Source organism: Xylona heveae (assembly GCF_001619985.1).
Source record: "Xylona heveae TC161 unplaced genomic scaffold L228scaffold_2, whole genome shotgun sequence".
NCBI classification, from domain to species: domain Eukaryota; kingdom Fungi; phylum Ascomycota; class Xylonomycetes; order Xylonales; family Xylonaceae; genus Xylona; species Xylona heveae.
In genome coordinates this window covers 1,418,521-1,437,431 of record NW_017264194.1, presented here as the reverse complement: position 1 = coordinate 1,437,431, position 18,911 = coordinate 1,418,521, and the positions used below count along the sequence as shown (strand labels likewise).

Genomic DNA, 18,911 nt, shown 5'->3' with positions numbered 1-18,911 from the left:
ATCTTGGCGTTGAGATGTCATGCACATAACCTCACATCCACATTGTGAATATCATCATCGTTAGAGATATTTGAAACAAGTCTTTTAACCCATCACCGGGGAATTCAACTATGTCGTCAGAGGATAGACAGCCACTTCTTCGGCGCCCGCTCTCGAGAGAGTGGAGTAAGTTCAATTCCAAATTGAAATCTACGGGTGCGCAGGACAAGCAAACTGACCTCATGGCCCCGTGCCATACCAGGGCCGAGCAATCCTTTCGCAAACTTCAGTGTCCGCGCCCCGTCCATCCTTTCGCGCAATAGTAGCTCCAACGCTGTAGATAAGGGCAAGGAAAAGGAAAAGGACAAGGACAAGGACAAGGACAAATACAAGCTCAGAATGCCGACGCCTCCTGCTGATCCCACCCCGGCAACTAAAAGAGAGCAGGAAGGCCTGATGAATTCTCACCACAGCCAACTCAAATTTCTTGCCCAGCGGATCAAGTTGATCAACGAGTTCATGGATATGGACACGGTCATGTTTGAGCGCCTCAGAAAGGAAAATGACCGGTCAAGGGATGCTAAATATATGGAAGAACGTGTCCTTTTGCTGCACATGTGCAAGGATACATTTGTCAAGATGGTGAAATGGCATCGTCTAGAGGCTGCTAGATTGGGTGCCATGATTGCTAGTGAAGGGGAGCATTACGTTCCGTAAGTCTTTTCATCAACATATTGTGGATTGCATTTCTTTTCCACTTCCTGGCTTTAATGATTGCATCGTTTCTGCATTCGATGGCGTACTTCGAAAGTACTCCGGGGGCTGCAGACACTGGCAGCCTTTTCCAAAGCCGAGCATTTGCTAAATAAGGTATTTTCAGGCCTTCAGATCTTCCAAGCCCTTTCGAATGGACGGAGTTGTTGAAAAACTGAGCTTTCTTCCCGTCTATTCCGAATTTCTCCGAATAAAGACATTCGAACTTCAAGCACCAGAGAGGCTTGAAGTAAGTGCTGCGTGGTCTGGTTTTGGTGAAATTAATACGTGTAATGAATCCTATTGGATCTCATTCCTTCTGAATTGATAGGCAATTTTCTTAGCTTGCTCCTCCTTGTTAGTTTCCTTTCAAGAGGGGGTTTGCAGATTGTCTCTGCGGTTTCCAGGTGCTTCCCAGCGCACATTGACTCGGCGTTTAGGTACGACAAGGGATGCAATACAGTTAGCTTCCAATCAAGATTCACACTTTGAAGCTGGTCCTTTCAAAGACATTCCGAGATTTTTTAAAAAAATAAAAAAGAAAAATAAAAAGAAAAAAGAAAAAAATGTTGAAATACAAGTGTGAGCATCTGATAGTACGAGTCCTCCAATCATGACGTGAATGTGAATGTTGCATGGGAAAGTTGACAATTGCGGGGAGTCGGCTATTCTGTTGTCGGCTCCGACATGCACGAGCCACAGCGGCAGAAAGTAGCAAGTCGTTTGCGGAGCGACCATAACAATTCCATTCAATCTTAGCAAGCAACACCATGGTCATGGAGATTTTATGACTGACTGTCTTTTTCAAAATTTCCAAGTGTTAAAATATTGATTATTGGTCAAATTTTATCTCTGGTCCTTGTATGTTCAAATATAATCTTCGGGTGCCCTTTAATATTGACTAGGGCTGCAGCTTTCCCCCAAGCCTTAGCAATGGCGTGGGCAAACGCCTCACGGCCTCTGATCCAACGCTGCTACAGATGTGCCTTTGGTCTGTCACGCCGCAGCAATACGACGGCTGCTGCTGCCGCTACTGCTAGACCCTCCATTGCACCGAAGCCCGTTATCGATATCAAGCACATTCGACAAAATCCAGAGCTCTATACACAAAACTGTCGCGACCGAAACTACGGAGCTCAGAGTGGGCATTCTTATCGAATCGTGCAGCTTTTCGAAGAGTGGCAAGCTCTTCAAAAGGATGCACGGGGCTTGCGAGAGCGGAGTAACATCCTGCGACGAAGGTTCTCGAACGCTGGCTCTCTCAAAGACAAGGCCGAGGATGCCGAACTGGCCGACAAAGACCGGGAGACTTTACTGGAGGAAGCTCGCGAGCTGAAGCAAAAGCTTGCCGACATTGAAACCAAGGAAGCAGAGATAAATCTGGAAATCGAGCAACTCGCCGTTGAGCTTCCAAACAGTACAAGTATGGAGACACCAATTGGAGAGGAGCCAAAACTGGTTGGCTTTATCAACGAACATCCCGAGCCTGTGCCCTCAACTTCAGATCGGGTTTGGAGATCGCATGTTCATGTTGGCAGTGAGCTAGGAATTCTAGACTTTGCAGGTGCTGCGAGCACTTCTGGATGGGGTTGGTACTTTCTCGTCAATGAGGCCGCCTTGCTGGAGCAAGCCCTTGTGCAGTATGCGCTGTCTGTGGCACTTAAACGCGGGTGGACCGTGGTGTCTCCGCCCTCAATCGTCTACTCCCATATCGCAGCCGCATGTGGGTTCCGACCCCGCGATCAAAATGGCGAACAACAGATATACGCGCTTGAAAGGAGCGAAAAGGACCTTAGGAAACCAGAGCTGTGTCTCGCTGGGACGGCAGAGATCCCATTGGCTGGAATGAAGGCAAATCAGGTACTAGATGAGGAAGAGCTTCCCAAGAAGTACATTGGCGTAAGTAGGTGCTATCGAGCGGAAGCCGGAGCGCGTGGCGTAGATACCAAGGGACTCTACCGTGTGCACGAATTTACCAAAGTGGAAATGTTCGCCTGGACAATGCCTGACGAACCAACGGACACCGATCAAGGCATGTCACATTCCGGCAAAATCTTTGACGAGATGATCTCCATACAGACAGAAATCTTAGAATCTCTAGGATTGCATTGCCGCATCCTTGAGATGCCCTCAACCGATCTTGGAGCCAGCGCTACACGGAAGCGGGATATTGAGGCATACTTTCCTTCACGCCGCGCGAAGGATGAAGGGTGGGGTGAAGTCACGTCAACATCTATCTGTACCGACTATCAGAGTCGACGACTCGCAACACGGGTTGCGACTGGCAAAGCCAGAAAAATGATCTGGCCCCACACTGTCAACGGTACAGCACTGGCCGTTCCCCGCGTCTTGGCTGCATTGTTAGAGAATGGATGGGACGAGAAGGAGAATAAGGTTATTATCCCGCCTGTTCTACGGCCGTGGATGGGCGGCATGGAAACGATTCAGAGGAGATATCCACGAGATGACATGTGGTGAAGAAACATGTGCTTCATCAACGTGTTCGATCATAAGTGAGTGGGTTGGTGCCAGCAGTCGTACGCGACGCAATAAGCATGCAGACGCAAGTGAAAGTCACAGTTGAGTTGCTTTCAATCATTGCCAACCATCATAATAGCTTGCATATCGTTTTTCTTTCTGACAGACATATTCCCCTGGAGAAGTACTCCATTTGTGCGGTACGGTGTGCATATATGCTTTCAATTGCAACATGACCTCTTTTTTGGGCAGCTTGATCTATTTATTCCCTTGGTAGCGACTAGATGATTGTAGGGTCCAGAACCAAAAGAAGTGCAGCACAACGTCGTGGGATTTGATTGGTGGTGTTCCTTGGGCTGCAATAATACGCCTGCCAGCCATTTCAGATTTCCCTTCGCTTCAGCTGGACAGGGATCCTTTACTTCCCCCCGAGCCCCCTCGGTATCTTGTCCCGACTGATGATTATTGGGTGCATTCATAGATGACTACTGTACTGCATTTCTGCACTGAAGGCTCTTATCGCTTGATCATTTATTATTAACTACGGTATTGCACGAATACTTGTGTTCCTTTCAACTGTGTGGGGGCATAGTATTGTATCATACTGTACAGGGACAGTTCCTTGCGTTGGCTTCTCTTAATGTGGTGGCGTATAAACCCACGTCTTTCTGCAAGAAGTTGCCAGACGCTAATCGGTTGGTAGTGCAGCAGATGGACTGCTAACAGCCACCCAATACGAAGCAAAAAGGCCATACGAAGAGGTTGATCTCCGCGCACAGTAGTTTATTCCAGAAGACAATGCCCATCATTTTTGTTGATCCCCGCGCTCGTTCTTCTCCCCGTGATACTTTTGCGATTTCCTTGCTCAATAAATGCATTTGACGGCGCTAATTTCTCCCACAACTTCAATGCAATCTTTTGGAATATTCGATAATATCACTTTGATCTTTTCCCTTCAAACTATCCAAGCCCAGCTCCCTGTTACTTTTGCCTGAAACATTTAGGGAGTTTCTTTGGGGGAAGACAGACGTTTGCGCAGCTCGAATCCTCCAGAGGTCACCCCGGCCCGTTGCTCGTCCAACCTCTCCTCTTTTTACCCACTTTGGCTCACTAAACACGGACCAACATTGACTACAGTCAGCTTTGGTTCAAGACAAGCCCCGTTACAGTCCCTTTCCCAACTGCTTTCGCGTCTCCACATTGTTTTCCGTTCTTGTTGTTCCTGGCTCGTCTCGCAGTTCCGCGACGCGGGGTGGTGTGATTGGAAGTGCCACCCGCGACGAGGACCGCTTCTCTCCAAGGCAGTGGCCCTCGTCGGGATCACTGTTTCGCCTGCCTCGATACTTGCTGCTCCAATGGTGTCGCATTCAGAATCCTCAGAGCGCACATTGACTCTTCGCCGACCGCCCTCTATTTCGTCAAGGGCCTCGAGCACGCGCAGACACCGAACGAGCCGTTCGCACCATGGCAGTTCTTCCTACCAGCCACAGAATGAATTTCCCATCTTCACGCATTCTGGCGATGTTGAAATATTGATCAGTGTCGGCGCACAGGAGCAGCGTTATTTACTACATCGCTTGATCCTCGCACAGTCTTCGGGCTTCTTCGAGGCTGGCACCAGCGAAGAATGGTCTCGCGCGCAGGCAAATGGTGCGAGTCAAGCGCAAGGCCTGGCCGTTATAGGAGAGACTCCTTCTGCTGGACAAGGAGTCACACGGCCCGGGCCATCCTCGCATAGTAGAGATGCCCAGCGCCCGCGATGGAGATATGAGCTGGACGGTGGTAACAGGCCAGACGAGATACCCATGCTGGTACAGAAGGTCCGTTGCGCGTGCCTTTTAGATGTTATGAACCTACGAGATACTGATAAACATGTTCTTTAGAATCCTTCCACCTCAATATTTGGAGGAGTCCACACTCCCCGGCCACCTCCCGTTCGTAACAAGCCTCCTGCACCACAGGCAGGCTTCTTTCGCTCAATGGCCAACTTTTCCAGCATCCAAATTCCGACCAGCCGCCCTCCTGATGACCCAGCCGATGATCTCCTACGCGACTATGACAACATGCTGCGTATCTTTTACAATTATTCGCCAACGCTTGACAATGTGAATATTGCCAACGCCTACGTTGAATGCAAGAGCCTACTCGCACTCGCCGATATGTATGATGCCCTCGAGGTTGTTGGTCCTCGGATTGACCACCATCTGCTTCAATTTCAAGGCCGGCTTTGGAAGCAAATTGCAAAGTACCCGCCAAGCTATCTCAAACTGGGTTATTTGGCTCGATCCCGCATTATCTTTGCAGAGGCGCTCATTCACGTCGTGGGTCAATGGCCATCTGGAGCAAACCAGCTTCGCAATCACCTTCCTGGATCTATGCTAGACCTCATTGAAGACAAGGTCGAGGACCTTGAGGATCTCAAATGTAAGATAGAAGGACGACTTTTTCGCCTCACCTTGACGACCGCAAAGGGCGAGCGCGTTACTCCGACAAATTCCTACATTGATTGGTTGGCCGTCTCCCTATTTCGCCAATGGCTTGCCGAGAACACCTCGTCGGCGCTACCACCACCACCACCACCGCCGCCACGGAGCATCGTGCGCGCTTCTCAGACTGGGTCCGCTGCCGATTCCTACCAGGCTACCTCTCTACCCCGTGCTCCCCCTTCTGCTCTTCCCATCAACACTGGTAGAATTTACCGCTTGTTAGGCGTCGGCGGATCGGCCTATCTCGGTCATGACGAGCTCAAGCGATTTCTTAAGCTTCGACCGGAAGATTATACTCGGGACTCCCTCCGCAGGTTTGAGCGACGAATGGATGAGCTCAAAAGTATGGCAAGGGAGATTGTTCGACCTCTGATGCGCAACTACCTCCAACTGGACCTTGGCAAGGACGGAAGTGGAAGCGGGAGCGGAGGCAGTCTAGGATATTTGACGTGCACACGAGTCGAAGAGCAGGATTTCCTTTGGGAAGCCGACTAAAGCTGCCGGAGAGCCTTCATTGAGAATTCTTCTGGGAATTTTTTTCCTTTTGCGTGGAAGTTCCGGTACATTTATGATTTACGTCCGCAAGATTCCTTTGACATTGACGTTACACAGCATAATACCCCGATATTGCTTATCTTCTTTCTTCATCAATCTTCTTTTTCTTCATGATCACGACGGCCATAATGTTTAGGAAATGGATGAATCATGTTGTTTATGACTCTGGCATGTGTTGCGTTTTAGCGGATATTTCGGGATCTCATCTGACCAACTTCGAGGAGATATTTACAGAATATAGTCGCAATGACAGATGATTTTCATTCAGCATTGAATAATTTATAGAATTTCTAGCTCCCTGTGATTAACAGCTTGCATCACGAGACGGTGGCCTCCCACACGGGACCTGGACATAACCGGCACATGGCGAGCTAAAGACACGCCTGCTGACCGATGACTAAGCTTGGTTACAATCCCAACAGATTCCCTGCCTGAATGTCTTTAGTCATCGGCGTAGTTGTCCGATTCTCCGACTTCCCCAGAGCAGGCCAACGTCAACAGTCATCGAGCCACTACGGTGTTCGAGCTCAGCTCATGGTCAGTTCATGCTCGTGCCAATGTCTGTGAGGTATAGCTGAACTGGACCCTGCATATTTTCTTTTCTTTCTACCAGCAGATATTTTTCCTTTTGAAATTTTCTTCTTTCACACATTTGTCCACATCCGATAACTATATTGCTTGGGTTGGCAGGCATCAACGCCTAACTATCGCCAGCTTTGTTAGTGTCGCGTGTCAGCTTTCATTACGAGCTCTTCTTTGATATTTGCCATGCTCAACAGCCTCCTGTACCTGCGGTAGTACATTGATCTCAAATTACCCTGAAGAGCGGCCCAAAGCGTCTTCTCTCATCTCCTCTATCTGCAAGTCTTTATCGAGCAACTCGGCCGCATCAACGCCATGCTAGACCCTTTCCTCCCAGCGCCGCCGGTGCTATCGAAACTCGTACAACCACTCGCAGACTATCTTTCTCTACCAACGCTTCCGCTACATGTACACGAGGTGCTCTTCGCTTTCGTCTTGTATCATGTCGTCAACACGCGCATCTCGCCGTATGTTTCCGCTCGATTGTTTCCCCAAATTTACCCTAATCTGCCTCCTAAAACGCGGGTAAATTGGGACGTTCATGTGGTTTCGTTGGTACAATCTTCCTTCATCAATTTCATGGCATTATGGGTAATGTGGAATGATGAAGAGCGGTACAATATGAGCTTGACGGAGCGTATCTTTGGATATACTGGTGCCTGCGGCATGATTCAAGGGTTTGCCGCGGGATACTTTCTTTGGGACTTGATGGTTAGCTTGCAGCATGTGCGGATGTTTGGACTCGGCATGCTTGCACATGCTATCTGTGCCCTGGTAGTATTCAGCTTTGGATTTGTGAGTTTCACTTACACGGATATCCTTACCGCGCATTATCCCAATACAATTTCTGCGGAGCAGCAAATTACGGATGTCCAGGATGCTAACATGTTCATTCTAATGACAGCGTCCTTTTGTGAACTACTACGGCCCGACATTTATTCTCTATGAACTCTCATCTCCGTTCCTCAACTTCCATTGGTTCTTTGACAAACTCAATATGACGGGTTCTCGACCCCAGCTCTACAACGGCATTCTCCTGCTCGCTAGCTTCTTTTGCTGCCGCATCATTTGGGGCACGTACCAATCTGGGCGTATCTTCATGGACATGTTCCGAGCGATACGTTCCACCAGCATCTCTAACCCTCTTGTCTCGACTGGAAACAGCACCCTCCTTCTCAATGGAACGAACGTGATCAACTCGACCCTTTTGAATGGCACCATTCCGAACATTCCGTTCAATAGCAGTGCTGGTCACGTTCCAGCAGCCGCGGCGATTCCGTCTAATGATCCTGCGGCCGAAGTCATGCGCTTTTCAGGCGATATGCATCTGCCGCTTTGGCTGGCCGTCACGTATCTCAGCAGTAACGTCGTCCTGAACAGTTTGAACTATTATTGGTTCAACAAGATGATTGATGCCGTACGCAAGCGGTTCCAGCCGCCCAAGGAAGACAAGGAGAAACAAAAACAAAAGGGCGACGTACCAGCTAGCGTCACTTCCGGCGTAGATGCGCAAGGCCATCATGTGCTTAGTGTAGAGAAGACGGAAACTGCGACTACGCGGTCGCGGAGAAGAGGTTGAAGCATCATCTTAGACTCAGCTTTCTTTTTTACTTTCTATTTCTTTCCCCGTGGTTGGCTAAGCTTATACTATTGTCAGTGCTAATAGTCTTGTCATTATGGATGCATAATGTAATTCACAACACGTGTTTGTCCTGTCTCCTTTGCTCCGCGTGTTGCACAATACTGTCTCCATTGTCTCGATCCGCCGGTGCTCGCTGCCTGCGACTGACTTTTTATCATCGGTCGATGTCAAGGATTCAGAGTTAGGAGAAGTCTCTATTGTACTGCAGCAACACGTGCTTTTGCGGACTTCAAGGGGCGAGCATTCTTCCCTCACATCTCGCCTTTCTCTTACTACTCCTTTTTTCTCCAACACTTCCAATGTTTTCAGCCAGTTTACTTCCATACATGCACATAGATGAGGGACGGAGTAAATGATATCATATGCCCCTGTGAAGCCTGACACAGCAATAATGTCATGACACATGGTGAAAATTATATATCAGTTTTTCCATAATTCGGCTCATAGTATCGATCATACAATAAACGCCCCAGATTTCAATTCGCCTTCAGTCCGAAATTTCCCAGCTCGCCGTGTAGGCAAATGAAAGAAGATTAAAAAAAAAAGGGGACAAATTCTAGTAGCGGGAAATACTCTAGAAATTGGAAGAAAGAAAAAAAGCCCAGCCCGTGAAAGGGAAGGAGGCGATAAAAGTAAAGAGAAGAAAAGAAAAGAAAAGAAAAGACAAAAAGGGGGAGGGGAACAAAAAAAAAGAGGAAGTGAGTAAAAGTAAGAGTATCACGGCCGGGCAAGCCACAGTCCAACACTCTCCCGGACACCATCGGAGCCCCAAACGCCCGCTTGGCCACCGCGTCTAAACTCATCCGAGGCATACGCATCGTCTGCGGCACCGGCGCCAATGCCGCGCGTGGCTTCGCCCAGGATGACTTGGAGATCGCGCTGCTGGGAACTGACCCAACGACGAACAAACGCGGCCGGGTCAGCAGCCATGGCGGTGAAGAAGCCATGCTTGGCCTTGGAATGGGCCAGGGCCTGAATGATCAGCGCGAGCTGGTCGTCGAGCGAGGCAATAGAGCGCAATGTAGCGGGATAAGCGGGATTAGTAGTAAGCGCAATCATCTGTGCGCGCAGGGGGTCGTCAAGCGGCACGCGCACGTCGTAGACGGTCGGGGTGGGACTGGCTTGGTATGCGGCGTCGACGCGGATGGTGTAGGGCAGCTTGATGGGCGGCAGGGGGGATAGGTGGTTCAAGATGAGGTCGGGGACATGTGGGAAGAAGAGCTGGTCTTGTTTGAAGATCTGGATATTGGCCCGAAGATCAGTAAAATGATAAGGGGGACGAATTTCTGAAAATTGACCTCAAGAAAGAAGAAAGGGGAGGAAAGGGGAAGGGGGGAATGGGGATCACACGTACCGCCTTCAATCGGTCGTCACAGCGGATTGTACGCTTCTCTTCATCTTCCTGCAGACCCATGGCCTTGATGTATTCCCAGAGTCCGAGAACGACGCCAGCTCGCGCATCTTCGTCGGTATCAAGAACCTCGGCGAGTTCTCTGCTCAGGCGGTAGCGCTCGGGATTTTCGTCCCGGACGAGATTAATTGTGCAGTTGAGATTCTCGTCGCTCTTGCGTTCGAATTCGAGACAGTCGAAATCTGCTGATGGCGGAAGCTGCGGCACGTTTGGCGGCAGAGCGGGCTTCTTCCATTCAATGTTCGCAGACGCATCGACGGGAAGGGCGCTTGATCGATCGAATTCGACAGTGATTGATTTAAAAAAGTGAGAGAAACGCTTGCGGGGTCGGGGCACGGCAGGATTGACGGGTTTGTCTGCGCCCTTGTCGCCATCTTGATCCGGTGCATTACCCTGGGGTTCTGATGGCGCTGCTGCTGCAGCTGATTGCTTGTCTCCCCCAGCTTCCTCTTCGTCGTCTGAGACATCCTCTGGGTCGTCGTCGTCTAGTAATCGTCCTTCAATTCTGACTTTGTACGAAGCCCCCGTCGCCATGCTAAAATCAAATGCATTGTCCTCGAGCCCCTTTGCCTGCCAGGGCTGGTTCTCTGCTGTGTTGGAGATCCAGATGCGTAGTGTCCGGTACCGTTTCACATTGCGATTGACAGAGTCCTGAATGTCCAGTCTCTTACGCATCATCGTAGCGTCGAGCCGTCGCTCCACGTCACGCAGGGCCTGATATCGCTGTACGCCATCGCCGATGATTGCTTCGGCAACTCCTTCGGGGATGTTCTTGTCTGTAGGTTTTCGGCTTCTTCGTTTCGCAAGTTCGCGTTCTTGTGCGGCCTGGGCTTGCTGTGCTTGGATCTGCGCTGGGATCAAAGCAGGTTGCGGATGCGGTGCGGCAGCAACCATTGGTCCTGTGGGCCAGATATATTAGATGCCAAATTCGCTGGGAAATGCAGTGTCTGCTAGGTCTCCGTGGGGAGTTCAACGTACCTGGGCCACGCCGAGTGCCAGTCGTGGCAGGCGAACGCTGCGCGCCTGCTGGGGCGTAGTTGCGATATTGGGTTTGCATTGCAGGGTTCATACTGCCGTCCTCCGCCTGCTGCTATTGCTGGGAGCAATCTTGCAGTCTCTAAGTCCTGAGAGGAAAGCTAGGTCCGGTCTCTGTGATTTCGCTCCGCGATACTTCCTTCCGTAGTCGCGTTCCAGCGAAGTTCAAAATGGTCACGTGGCTGGAAGGGACCAGAAGAGTTGACGCTAAACTAGAAATGGAACTGTGAATGTTCACCGCCTTTGAGGGTTGTGTTTCTGCCAACGAAATGAACTTCTGGGCAGTCATCAACCCACGGAGGTTTGTTGATCTAAAACATGACATTTCAAACTCTGTGGGCAGACACTTTTGTTTAAGCGATACTGCACTCAGATATGGGATATTTACATTTGTATTAGTTCTAGAATCTCCGTTCGTGAAGCACTTTATATATCCAGGATGACACCGCCTTTTACAACCAATCGATCGAGAGGAGGGCTATAAACAAGCTCTTGAACTATTTTTCGTTGCTTATACTCTTCTGGTGGCCCATCCTTTCGCCCAAACAGAATCAGGTCTGCTACAGAACCTTCTCCAAGGCCTTGACTTGATTCTCCGCATCCAATGGCGGCTTTTGCTCTCGAAGATACACACTCCTTTCAAATCATTAGCATTATCACTGCTTTTTCCATCACAGATATACTTACATATAATAACTGGGTATCATTCTTTGTGCCCGTCTGATATACTCCTACGCCCAAGCTTGCAATACTCAAGGGATCGCAATTCCCCTGGGGCGTAAATGCATTCCCTACGTTATTGACACCAATAGCTCCCTGGAAGCCGTGACTTTTGATCATGTTTGGTACAGGCAATGTGCCTCGGACTCTCGGGCCACAGCCATCATCCTCTTCTTCCGGTCTTCCCATCATAAACAGATCTGAAGTCGGTAATCCTACAAAAGATATGGGTAGATCTCTAATGCTTTCCCTTAGGCGAGTCCATTCGTCGCGATTGAAAAGCGTAAGCCGAGTACAATGACTGAGCACTATTGTTTTTCCCGTGTGCGCTCTGCCCCTCCAGTCTTGCTTTTGCAGGGTATCTAACACATGCCATACCATTGGCTCCTGTGCAGCATCGAGGTTGTAGTCAAGATGAAAGTCTAGATGTAAACCCTCTCGTAGACACAGTTCCACTGCCCACTCAATATTCTGTTTCATCTTGCCTGTATCAGTCTCGACATACGGAGCGGTGCCAAAACTTTCTACATCGGGTCTGCGAGCTGCCTCTTGTATAAGCCGCCGCATTTCCAATCCTCCGTCCGGAGAGCTGAAAATTGGTAATTGTGCAAAAACGGATATCTGCACATCGCATCTTCCCTGGAATTCCTTCTTCAGCATCAGGCCAGCATCGACGCACTTCGTGCCAACCCCGGCATCTACCTCAACAAATGCTCTCATGACAGTTACCCCCGCACTGAGGCTTTCTCTGATCAATCGTCTTCCTCTTCGTATCAGATCATCAGTCTCAAACCGAGCCTTTGCCTGAGTGGTAAGCTGCATCGCCTCAGGAAAGTCGCCTCTCAATATCTCCAAATCCGAATATTTGGAGTCTCCCAGAAGAAAGCATTTGTCGAGATGTATGTGGGGATGACAAAGGGACGGAGCAAGAAGTTGTCCTTGAGCGTCTAAAATCTGCGGGTGTTGTAAACGCGGTGCAGAGAAATTGTGAGGGACGATTGCCTCAATCTTGTCATCTGATAGGGAGATATCAAAGAATTCGTTCGCACCGCCATTGGGCAGACGAGCACATCTTATATGACGAAGAGGTGGCTTCGAGGTTTTGGATACGGGCCCAGGTACATCATCTCTACCAAACTGAACCCTGGTCAGCTCCTGCTGTAGATTGACACCATGTGATGCCAGAAATTCGGCTGCCATTCCCTAAGTTCGTCGCACAACGCTTCCGAAATTTTCAATGGGTCACCCTCTTGGATGACTAGCTGATATTATCAATTGCGATATCATTCAATTTTCGTTGTCTTCAAATTTGACAGAGAAAACAAATCCAAAAATACGTCAGTGCAAGTGCAACTTCTGGAAACAGCTTACTAAGCACAGCCGCCATGATCGAGAGAGCCCAACGGGGCGGACAATATGTTAATAAATTACCGTTCTCGACCTGAGAGCGTGAAATTTCCAGAAGAGAAGGCTCAGACGCTGGGGATTTGCGCTATTAATTTGCCTAGTATGCTCATCGAGAACCTGAATTGTTGCCTTCATGAGATATATCACTCGTATGGCTACGGTACAGCCCTTTTGAAAAGAAAATTGATGTGAATATTTCTGTGATCCAAAAAAAAAAAAAAATTAAAAAATAAACCCAAATTTAAGAAGATAAAAATAAAACATGTTCTAAAATTTGAAGTTAGTCTTGGAAGCATAAATCAAACCTTCGAAACTTTTGATGCTGCAATAGCCGTAGAGAAATTTTTTGATGAAATCGCGATTACCCCCATTCGGCTCAATCCAAAACAATGGTGAAATCACATAAATGCTTCGTGAAATAACTGACTTGATGCTAATGGCCCTCAATGAACATCCATCGGACTATTTGAGTCAATTTGAGATTATTATTACTATTAATTTATCCAAGTTGGTATTGATGATTTTGTGTGCCAATGGATATAGAACGCCTCCCGGAAAACAATCAAAACATATCATACGTAGACGCCTATAGCCGTAATTTTCGCAGCTGAGCTTCAAACGCCTTTGACTCCCTCTGAATGCGTAAAGCTTTTAGTTTTCGAGCAACGGTGACCGAGCATGACCGACGCATATTCCCAGGCCGCTTTGGTGAGCCCGGAGCCTTGAGTTTTCCTTGGGGAAATCCTGTTATTCTTTTTCGTGTCACCCTCAACTTGAGACCTGACACTCTAGGACTGGCGGCGCCGCTGCTCAAACTCGCGCAAGAAGACTTTTCCCTTATTTCCCCATCCATTCTTGGAGTTGTCTTCCGGTGGAATATTTAAAGGTCTCTTCGCTGAACGGGTCCAAAACGTGAAAGACCTAGAACTAATATTTCCCTTGCCGGAGCTGTATACCGACTTCAATGCCGCAAAGAAAGCTTCGGCTTCAGGCTCCAAACCCAAGATTCTCAACGAACGAATTATCCTTGTAATGCGTAAATGGTTGTGACCAAACGGGCGAACCCAAGATCTCGAAGCAGAAGAGAAATTCGGGGCAGGTACAATTCTGAAAATTTCCGGATTGCTGCAATTGTTGTGGCCTTTGCGGTCAGTCTGAGATGGAGACGAGGCGTGATTTATATTTTCACTGTTCTCGTTCGTAAAAGAAGGGGGAGGCGACGCCTGACGCGTTTCAAGCTTCAGGCCATAAAAGAGCAAAATGCGCTCAAAAGCTTCGCGTAACCGCTCACGTAGCTCTAAACGAGCGTGAAAGGCCTCAAATGTGGGATGGTCAACGGCTGGCGCCTGTGGATTCACCGGTGAAATCTCAGGCAAGGGAAAGACCGACTGAATATAATCATGAGAATATTCTAAATCGGCATCCGACCACTTAAGTATGGAAGACAAAGTTCGACCTCGAAAGTCTTTACTTCCGTTGGGGTGCTCAAAGAATGACACTAGTGGCGGCGGTTGGGACGCGGACCCTGACGCTGTCACCGTCTTTGACATGGTTGCCGACGACAAGTGATGCTTTCGGCCTAGACCGCAAGCTGCGGAAACGGGCAGCCGGAGCCTTTTCGACCCTCGGAATCGAGGCCCAGAATAGATGATGTGGCAGAGGTTTCTAATGGAGCTCATCAAGGGAGGATTAACAGGTAAAAAAGCCATCATAGGGAAGATCTTCGAATTCATGAATGCGAGTCATTGCCGATCGGCTCAGTTAAGAATGCCATTCACCCCACAAAAGTGGCAAATCAATACATACTCTAATTCATTCATTCCATTGCCCCTCGGAGGGGTTTGAGAAGGGGCGCGCGTGTGCCTTATCGATAAGAACGTGCGCACTCTCGTAAGCGAATAAATCAGAAGCGGCCAACTCCCTCGCTCTGCTCAAACATCGAACAAACAAACTGTGCGAATGTTTGGCCCCAAGTATCTCTCTCCACACATGCATAGACGCGCGCTTCTTTACCCGCGCGAACATGCTCCTGAACTACCGGACAACAAGGCGTATACTTTAAAAAGAAGAAGCCATAGAATGCTTTTCTGAACGATCAAGCCGAAGAGCGATCGTGGACATTAGCTGTTTATCAACTTGACTAAGCTTACCTTCAGCATTTCTTCATTAATTACTAATCTATCTCAGGCGCTTCTTGGCCAGGATGGCGTCCCAAATTATAAGGCAAGAAGCAGCTTCAGATCAGGTGTCGTCTTCGTCATCCGGAAATGAAAACGGTGCCCGCAAGCTATGGTATCATCACCTCACTGTCGATCTACTCGTGCGTGTCGCGGAGAACACTTTTCTGCATCCATTCGCAGCATGGATGATACCACTGGGTTTGCGGGCCCAGGCAACGCCTTATACTTACACTTCAATGCAGGTGGCTATTATCTACGCTATATTGATTACTCTGCGATCCTTGTTCTTGCTCGTTGACAAACGCGTTGCATACGGCGCTCCTCGACATGTCGACCTATCTCGCGAAGTTATTGTGATTACTGGAGGCGCCAGCGGGGTCGGTTTGCTCATTGCCGAAGTGTACGGCCTCCGCGGCGCAAGTGTGGCTGTTCTGGATGTGCGAGAGCTGGATGCAACCCAGCTCATGGTCATGGAAAGCAAAAATATCCACTACTATACCTGTGATATTGGCGACAGAGCACAGGTCGTGGCAGCAAAGGCAAAGATTGAAAAAGATGTACGCTTAACCATGTTCCTATCTATATTTGCTTCTTTAAATGGTGCCATCAAGCTGTCTGTTTTTACTTTCATTTATTTTATGTCCATGCGTTTACTTCATATACATTCCTCCCATCTCAGTCTACTTTCTTCAAATTGCCCTTCCGATCAGAGAATTTCAATGCATTCGTGTTTGTCCCTTCGACATTTCCGCAAATTGAGATCCAAATAAGCAAATCTGGGAAATACTGACGTGCTATATCTGTAGCTTGGTACGCCTACGATCCTGATAAACAATGCCGGCATGGTGAATGGATTGTCTCTTCTTGAGCTCTCTCCTGAGCAAATTGAAAAGTAAGCGGTCGAAGTTGCATAGTGCAAGGAGTCCCGGATAAGAATACCAAGCTCAAGACGTCGCTTCAGGGCTGAAGATCTACCTCGACTTGAAACAAATTCTTTGGTACAACTGAAATGCTAATGCATATGCAATTTCAGGAACTTCCGGGTCAACCTCTTCTCACACTTCTACACCTTGCAAACCTTTCTACCCGGCATGCTTCGAAAGAAGCGGGGCACCATCGTCACAGTCGCCAGTGTCTTGGGCCATCTTGCAGCGCGAAACGTTTGTATGTGCCCTCGATGCTTGAACCAGTTCAGTTCGAAAAAGGTCAATGCTAATGAGCCCCCTGCTTTTCTCTATTAGCCGACTACAGCGCCGCCAAAGCCGGTCTTATTGCGCTGAACAAGGCTCTTCGGGCCGAGCTTGATGCCTTACCACCATCAAATGACGGCACCAAATCACCCGGATCAAATATAAAAACGGTCCTAGTGGCACCAGGACAAATATCCACTCCGCTGTTCGCTGGTGTTATTACGCCATCTACATTCCTAGGACCTGTGCTTGAGCCTGTTGACGTTGCCAAGGAGATTGTTGCGGCCGTGGATGCCGGGAGCAGTGCAGAGTTAGCCATGCCATTTTATAGTCGCTGGATCGTCCTGCTGGATGTACTCCCGCCGGGTGTAAGACGTTTAGTTCGAGCTTGGAGTGGAATGGATGAGGCTATGGGGACGTTTCTGATGAGGAGGCATGCAACTGGTGGCCAGTCCAGCGGGGAAGGGGAAGGACAAAGGGGAGAGATGGTGGAACAGGAGAAAAAAAAGACATCTGAGCTTGATGCATGGGATGGAAGTACGGATGAGCAGGAAGATACCGAAGACAGCTTTGAAGTTGAGAGCGAATAAGTTCCAGGGAGAGTTGTCAGAGAAGGAATGCATTTTCGAACGACAGATAGCAATGATATTCCCTTCCTCCATTCATGTGTATGTAACTTTCGCGGGTATGGTGAGTCCCAACTACTCTTCAACTTTTGAACGAATTTCAATCACGGAAATTACCCAATAAGCAAATTTGATCGACAATGGATAATATGTCAAGCAATCTGGTATCGACCCCGCAATATGTTGCGGGAAATCTATGTAAGTGCGCCTACCCATGCAGCCAGGAATTTTGCCCACCAAACGCCTCTCCCAAACGAAAAATTATGAAACCAGTGTTGTACAGATGAGGGTCCCGAAAGAGGTTAACCCCCAATTACTGCTCCTGGGTAAGGATCATCTTCTCTCTCTCGCTTCTTCTCTTCTTCAGGCCCTTTTTGGTATGCTTCCTCTCATTTTCATCGCGTCTCTTGATAGCAGCAAGCTCCTCAGACTTAATCTCACCAGCCTTCTTAACCTGCTGGGGAAGGTGCCTGTGTCTCCGGATGCGTCGGATCTCAGGCATATGCTTGTATCGTTCCCTGAGCGCGTCGTCATATTCAAGCTTCTGTCGTTGACGGGCGGATTTGATTCCTTCGCGGGTAGACGCATTGGCGCGCCACAACCTGATGTTGCCGTCATCAGATCCGCTGAAGACGTAGCGGGCATCAGGAGAAAATTTGGCAGAGAATACCCTACGAAAGTTAGTTGAGTAAAAGAGAGAAGCATCTCGTTGTGGGGAGTTAATCTTACCTCTGCATTCGTTTCGTGTGGTAAATGTCTCGCGAGTGTCCCCGAGATCTGTCCCACAGTCGGATTGATCGGTCGTACGAAGCGCTAACCAGCTCTTGTCCCGTGGGGCTGAATTCTACATCCATAACAGCAGCAACGTGATCCTTGAGCACGTTCAGAGCGCGATCCATTTTTCGCATGTCGAAAATGTAAATGTTGTGGTCTTCGTTTGCGACTGCAAAATTGAACGCTTCCATTGGATTCCACGAAATGGCATTAGAAGACAGGCTGAGAACGGTTTTGGAGAGCGGTGAAGAAGTTCGCAGGTCGTAAAGGACAATCGATCTGTCTGTGGCCGCCGACGCCAAGATTGAGGTTTCCGTCTGGTTAAATGCGACTGCGTTGACGGTATCAATAGAAGTAGGCCACGATAGGGTCTGAGTCGGCGTCGAGGAGGGCCTAGACAAATCGTAGATGGAAATGACGCTTGACGATGCCGCAAAGCTTGGAAGAGACCGGTGGTGAGAGATGCCAGTAAATGCGGTCTGGCCAAAGTAAGTGGCTAGCGGAGGCGTTCCCGAGGTCGTATGATACGGATCGTAGAGCTTCACAGTCCGGTCGCTTGCGCAACTCAACAACTTTTGATCCCTCGTCCAGCAGAGGTCCTTGACGATTCCATCATGGGCCTGCGCATTCCAGATTTCCTCCCGGCTGACCAGATCCCAGACTTTGACGACACCGTCACCGCTACCGCTGGAAAGTCTCTCGAGCGAATTCGGATCTTTGGCCATGGCATAAACACCATCAACATGACCATTGCCTAGCTGGCCCAGAAAGGGCGCAGCGAACATGCGGTCAAGCTTCGTCGCATTGAGAGCGCGAGTGTACTCCCGGGCTCTTTCGAAAGGATGCAGAGCGGGATCGAGGTTGCGAGGCTGTCGAGTAACGCTCGAGCCCGGGGCTTGGGCAGAGGAGGCCGGGCGTGATAACGCTTTGATTTTCTAAAATGTTTTTATTAGGTATTGGGACTATTAATTAAATACTCCGATCTATACATACCATTTTGAACTTCCTCACACCCCGGCAGATCTCATCGACTGTGGATGTAAATGTCGTAAACACAGTCTGGAGAAATTTGAGGATCGAAAAAGTTTGTATT

At 48.9% G+C, this 18,911-nt stretch overlaps 9 protein-coding genes across 9 annotated transcripts; 5 read left to right on the top strand and 4 right to left on the bottom strand.

The window, feature by feature from the left end:
- The first annotated feature begins 21 nt into the window (after positions 1-21).
- On the top strand, positions 22-1,165 carry L228DRAFT_244060 (hypothetical protein). Its single transcript, XM_018331829.1, has 3 exons — positions 22-165; positions 242-692; positions 860-1,165. The coding sequence occupies exons 1-3, from the start codon at positions 111-113 to the stop codon at positions 909-911; spliced, it is 558 nt and encodes a 185-aa protein (XP_018190820.1). The 5' UTR covers positions 22-110; the 3' UTR covers positions 912-1,165.
- A 165-nt stretch (positions 1,166-1,330) lies between these two features.
- L228DRAFT_65546 (seryl-tRNA synthetase) lies at positions 1,331-3,321 on the top strand. Its single transcript, XM_018336803.1, has 2 exons — positions 1,331-1,593; positions 1,646-3,321. Exon 2 carries the CDS (start codon positions 1,666-1,668, stop codon positions 3,208-3,210), a length of 1,545 nt encoding a protein of 514 aa, XP_018190819.1. The 5' UTR covers positions 1,331-1,593; positions 1,646-1,665; the 3' UTR covers positions 3,211-3,321.
- Positions 3,322-4,127: 806 nt separating this feature from the next.
- Positions 4,128-6,322, top strand: L228DRAFT_65566 (hypothetical protein). Its single transcript, XM_018336804.1, has 2 exons — positions 4,128-5,030; positions 5,094-6,322. The coding sequence occupies exons 1-2, from the start codon at positions 4,566-4,568 to the stop codon at positions 6,189-6,191; spliced, it is 1,563 nt and encodes a 520-aa protein (XP_018190818.1). The 5' UTR covers positions 4,128-4,565; the 3' UTR covers positions 6,192-6,322.
- Positions 6,323-6,751: 429 nt separating this feature from the next.
- Positions 6,752-8,412, top strand: L228DRAFT_227218 (DUF887-domain-containing protein; the record flags this gene model as incomplete). Its single annotated transcript, XM_018330443.1, has 3 exons — positions 6,752-7,628; positions 7,738-7,954; positions 8,135-8,412. Exons 1-3 carry the CDS (start codon positions 7,149-7,151, stop codon positions 8,410-8,412), a joined length of 975 nt encoding a protein of 324 aa, XP_018190817.1. The 5' UTR covers positions 6,752-7,148.
- A 780-nt stretch (positions 8,413-9,192) lies between these two features.
- Positions 9,193-10,902, bottom strand: L228DRAFT_227217 (putative SWI-SNF complex subunit; the record flags this gene model as incomplete). The annotated part of the gene is made up of 3 exons (XM_018330442.1): positions 10,865-10,902; positions 9,830-10,785; positions 9,193-9,714 (listed from the first exon to the last, which is right to left on the bottom strand). Exons 2-3 carry the CDS (start codon positions 10,778-10,780, stop codon positions 9,193-9,195), a joined length of 1,473 nt encoding a protein of 490 aa, XP_018190816.1. The 5' UTR covers positions 10,781-10,785; positions 10,865-10,902.
- Positions 10,903-11,168: 266 nt separating this feature from the next.
- On the bottom strand, positions 11,169-12,921 carry L228DRAFT_280512 (cytosine deaminase protein-like protein). Its single transcript, XM_018335787.1, has 2 exons — positions 11,609-12,921; positions 11,169-11,557 (listed from the first exon to the last, which is right to left on the bottom strand). Exons 1-2 carry the CDS (start codon positions 12,839-12,841, stop codon positions 11,348-11,350), a joined length of 1,443 nt encoding a protein of 480 aa, XP_018190815.1. The 5' UTR covers positions 12,842-12,921; the 3' UTR covers positions 11,169-11,347.
- Positions 12,922-13,369: 448 nt separating this feature from the next.
- Positions 13,370-14,821, bottom strand: L228DRAFT_244052 (hypothetical protein). The gene has a single exon (XM_018331828.1). The coding sequence runs from the start codon at positions 14,755-14,757 to the stop codon at positions 13,837-13,839; it is 921 nt and encodes a 306-aa protein (XP_018190814.1). The 5' UTR covers positions 14,758-14,821; the 3' UTR covers positions 13,370-13,836.
- Positions 14,822-15,110: 289 nt separating this feature from the next.
- On the top strand, positions 15,111-17,161 carry L228DRAFT_280510 (short chain dehydrogenase/reductase). The gene is made up of 4 exons (XM_018335786.1): positions 15,111-15,785; positions 16,035-16,120; positions 16,262-16,392; positions 16,470-17,161. The coding sequence occupies exons 1-4, from the start codon at positions 15,252-15,254 to the stop codon at positions 17,006-17,008; spliced, it is 1,290 nt and encodes a 429-aa protein (XP_018190813.1). The 5' UTR covers positions 15,111-15,251; the 3' UTR covers positions 17,009-17,161.
- A 196-nt stretch (positions 17,162-17,357) lies between these two features.
- L228DRAFT_236375 (WD40 repeat-like protein) lies at positions 17,358-18,814 on the bottom strand (the record flags this gene model as incomplete). The annotated part of the gene is made up of 3 exons (XM_018330821.1): positions 17,358-17,715; positions 17,774-18,753; positions 18,812-18,814. The coding sequence occupies 3 exons, from the start codon at positions 18,812-18,814 to the stop codon at positions 17,358-17,360; spliced, it is 1,341 nt and encodes a 446-aa protein (XP_018190812.1).
- Between the last annotated feature and the right edge of the window lie 97 nt (positions 18,815-18,911).

Coding starts and splice junctions, on each gene's coding strand:
- L228DRAFT_244060 (XM_018331829.1), top strand. CDS start 111: ATGTCGTCAGAGGATAGACAGCCACTTCTTCGGCGCCCGCTCTCGAGA. Junction 166..241: donor CCCGCTCTCGAGAGAGTGGA/GTAAGTTCAATT, acceptor GTGCCATACCAG/GGCCGAGCAATCCTTTCGCA. Junction 693..859: donor GAAGGGGAGCATTACGTTCC/GTAAGTCTTTTC, acceptor AGGTATTTTCAG/GCCTTCAGATCTTCCAAGCC.
- L228DRAFT_65546 (XM_018336803.1), top strand. CDS start 1,666: ATGGCGTGGGCAAACGCCTCACGGCCTCTGATCCAACGCTGCTACAGA.
- L228DRAFT_65566 (XM_018336804.1), top strand. CDS start 4,566: ATGGTGTCGCATTCAGAATCCTCAGAGCGCACATTGACTCTTCGCCGA. Junction 5,031..5,093: donor TACCCATGCTGGTACAGAAG/GTCCGTTGCGCG, acceptor CATGTTCTTTAG/AATCCTTCCACCTCAATATT.
- L228DRAFT_280512 (XM_018335787.1), bottom strand. CDS start 12,841: ATGGCAGCCGAATTTCTGGCATCACATGGTGTCAATCTACAGCAGGAG. Junction 11,558..11,608: donor ATGATACCCAGTTATTATAT/GTAAGTATATCT, acceptor ATGATTTGAAAG/GAGTGTGTATCTTCGAGAGC.
- L228DRAFT_244052 (XM_018331828.1), bottom strand. CDS start 14,757: ATGGCTTTTTTACCTGTTAATCCTCCCTTGATGAGCTCCATTAGAAAC.
- L228DRAFT_280510 (XM_018335786.1), top strand. CDS start 15,252: ATGGCGTCCCAAATTATAAGGCAAGAAGCAGCTTCAGATCAGGTGTCG. Junction 15,786..16,034: donor AGGCAAAGATTGAAAAAGAT/GTACGCTTAACC, acceptor CTATATCTGTAG/CTTGGTACGCCTACGATCCT. Junction 16,121..16,261: donor TCTCCTGAGCAAATTGAAAA/GTAAGCGGTCGA, acceptor ATGCAATTTCAG/GAACTTCCGGGTCAACCTCT.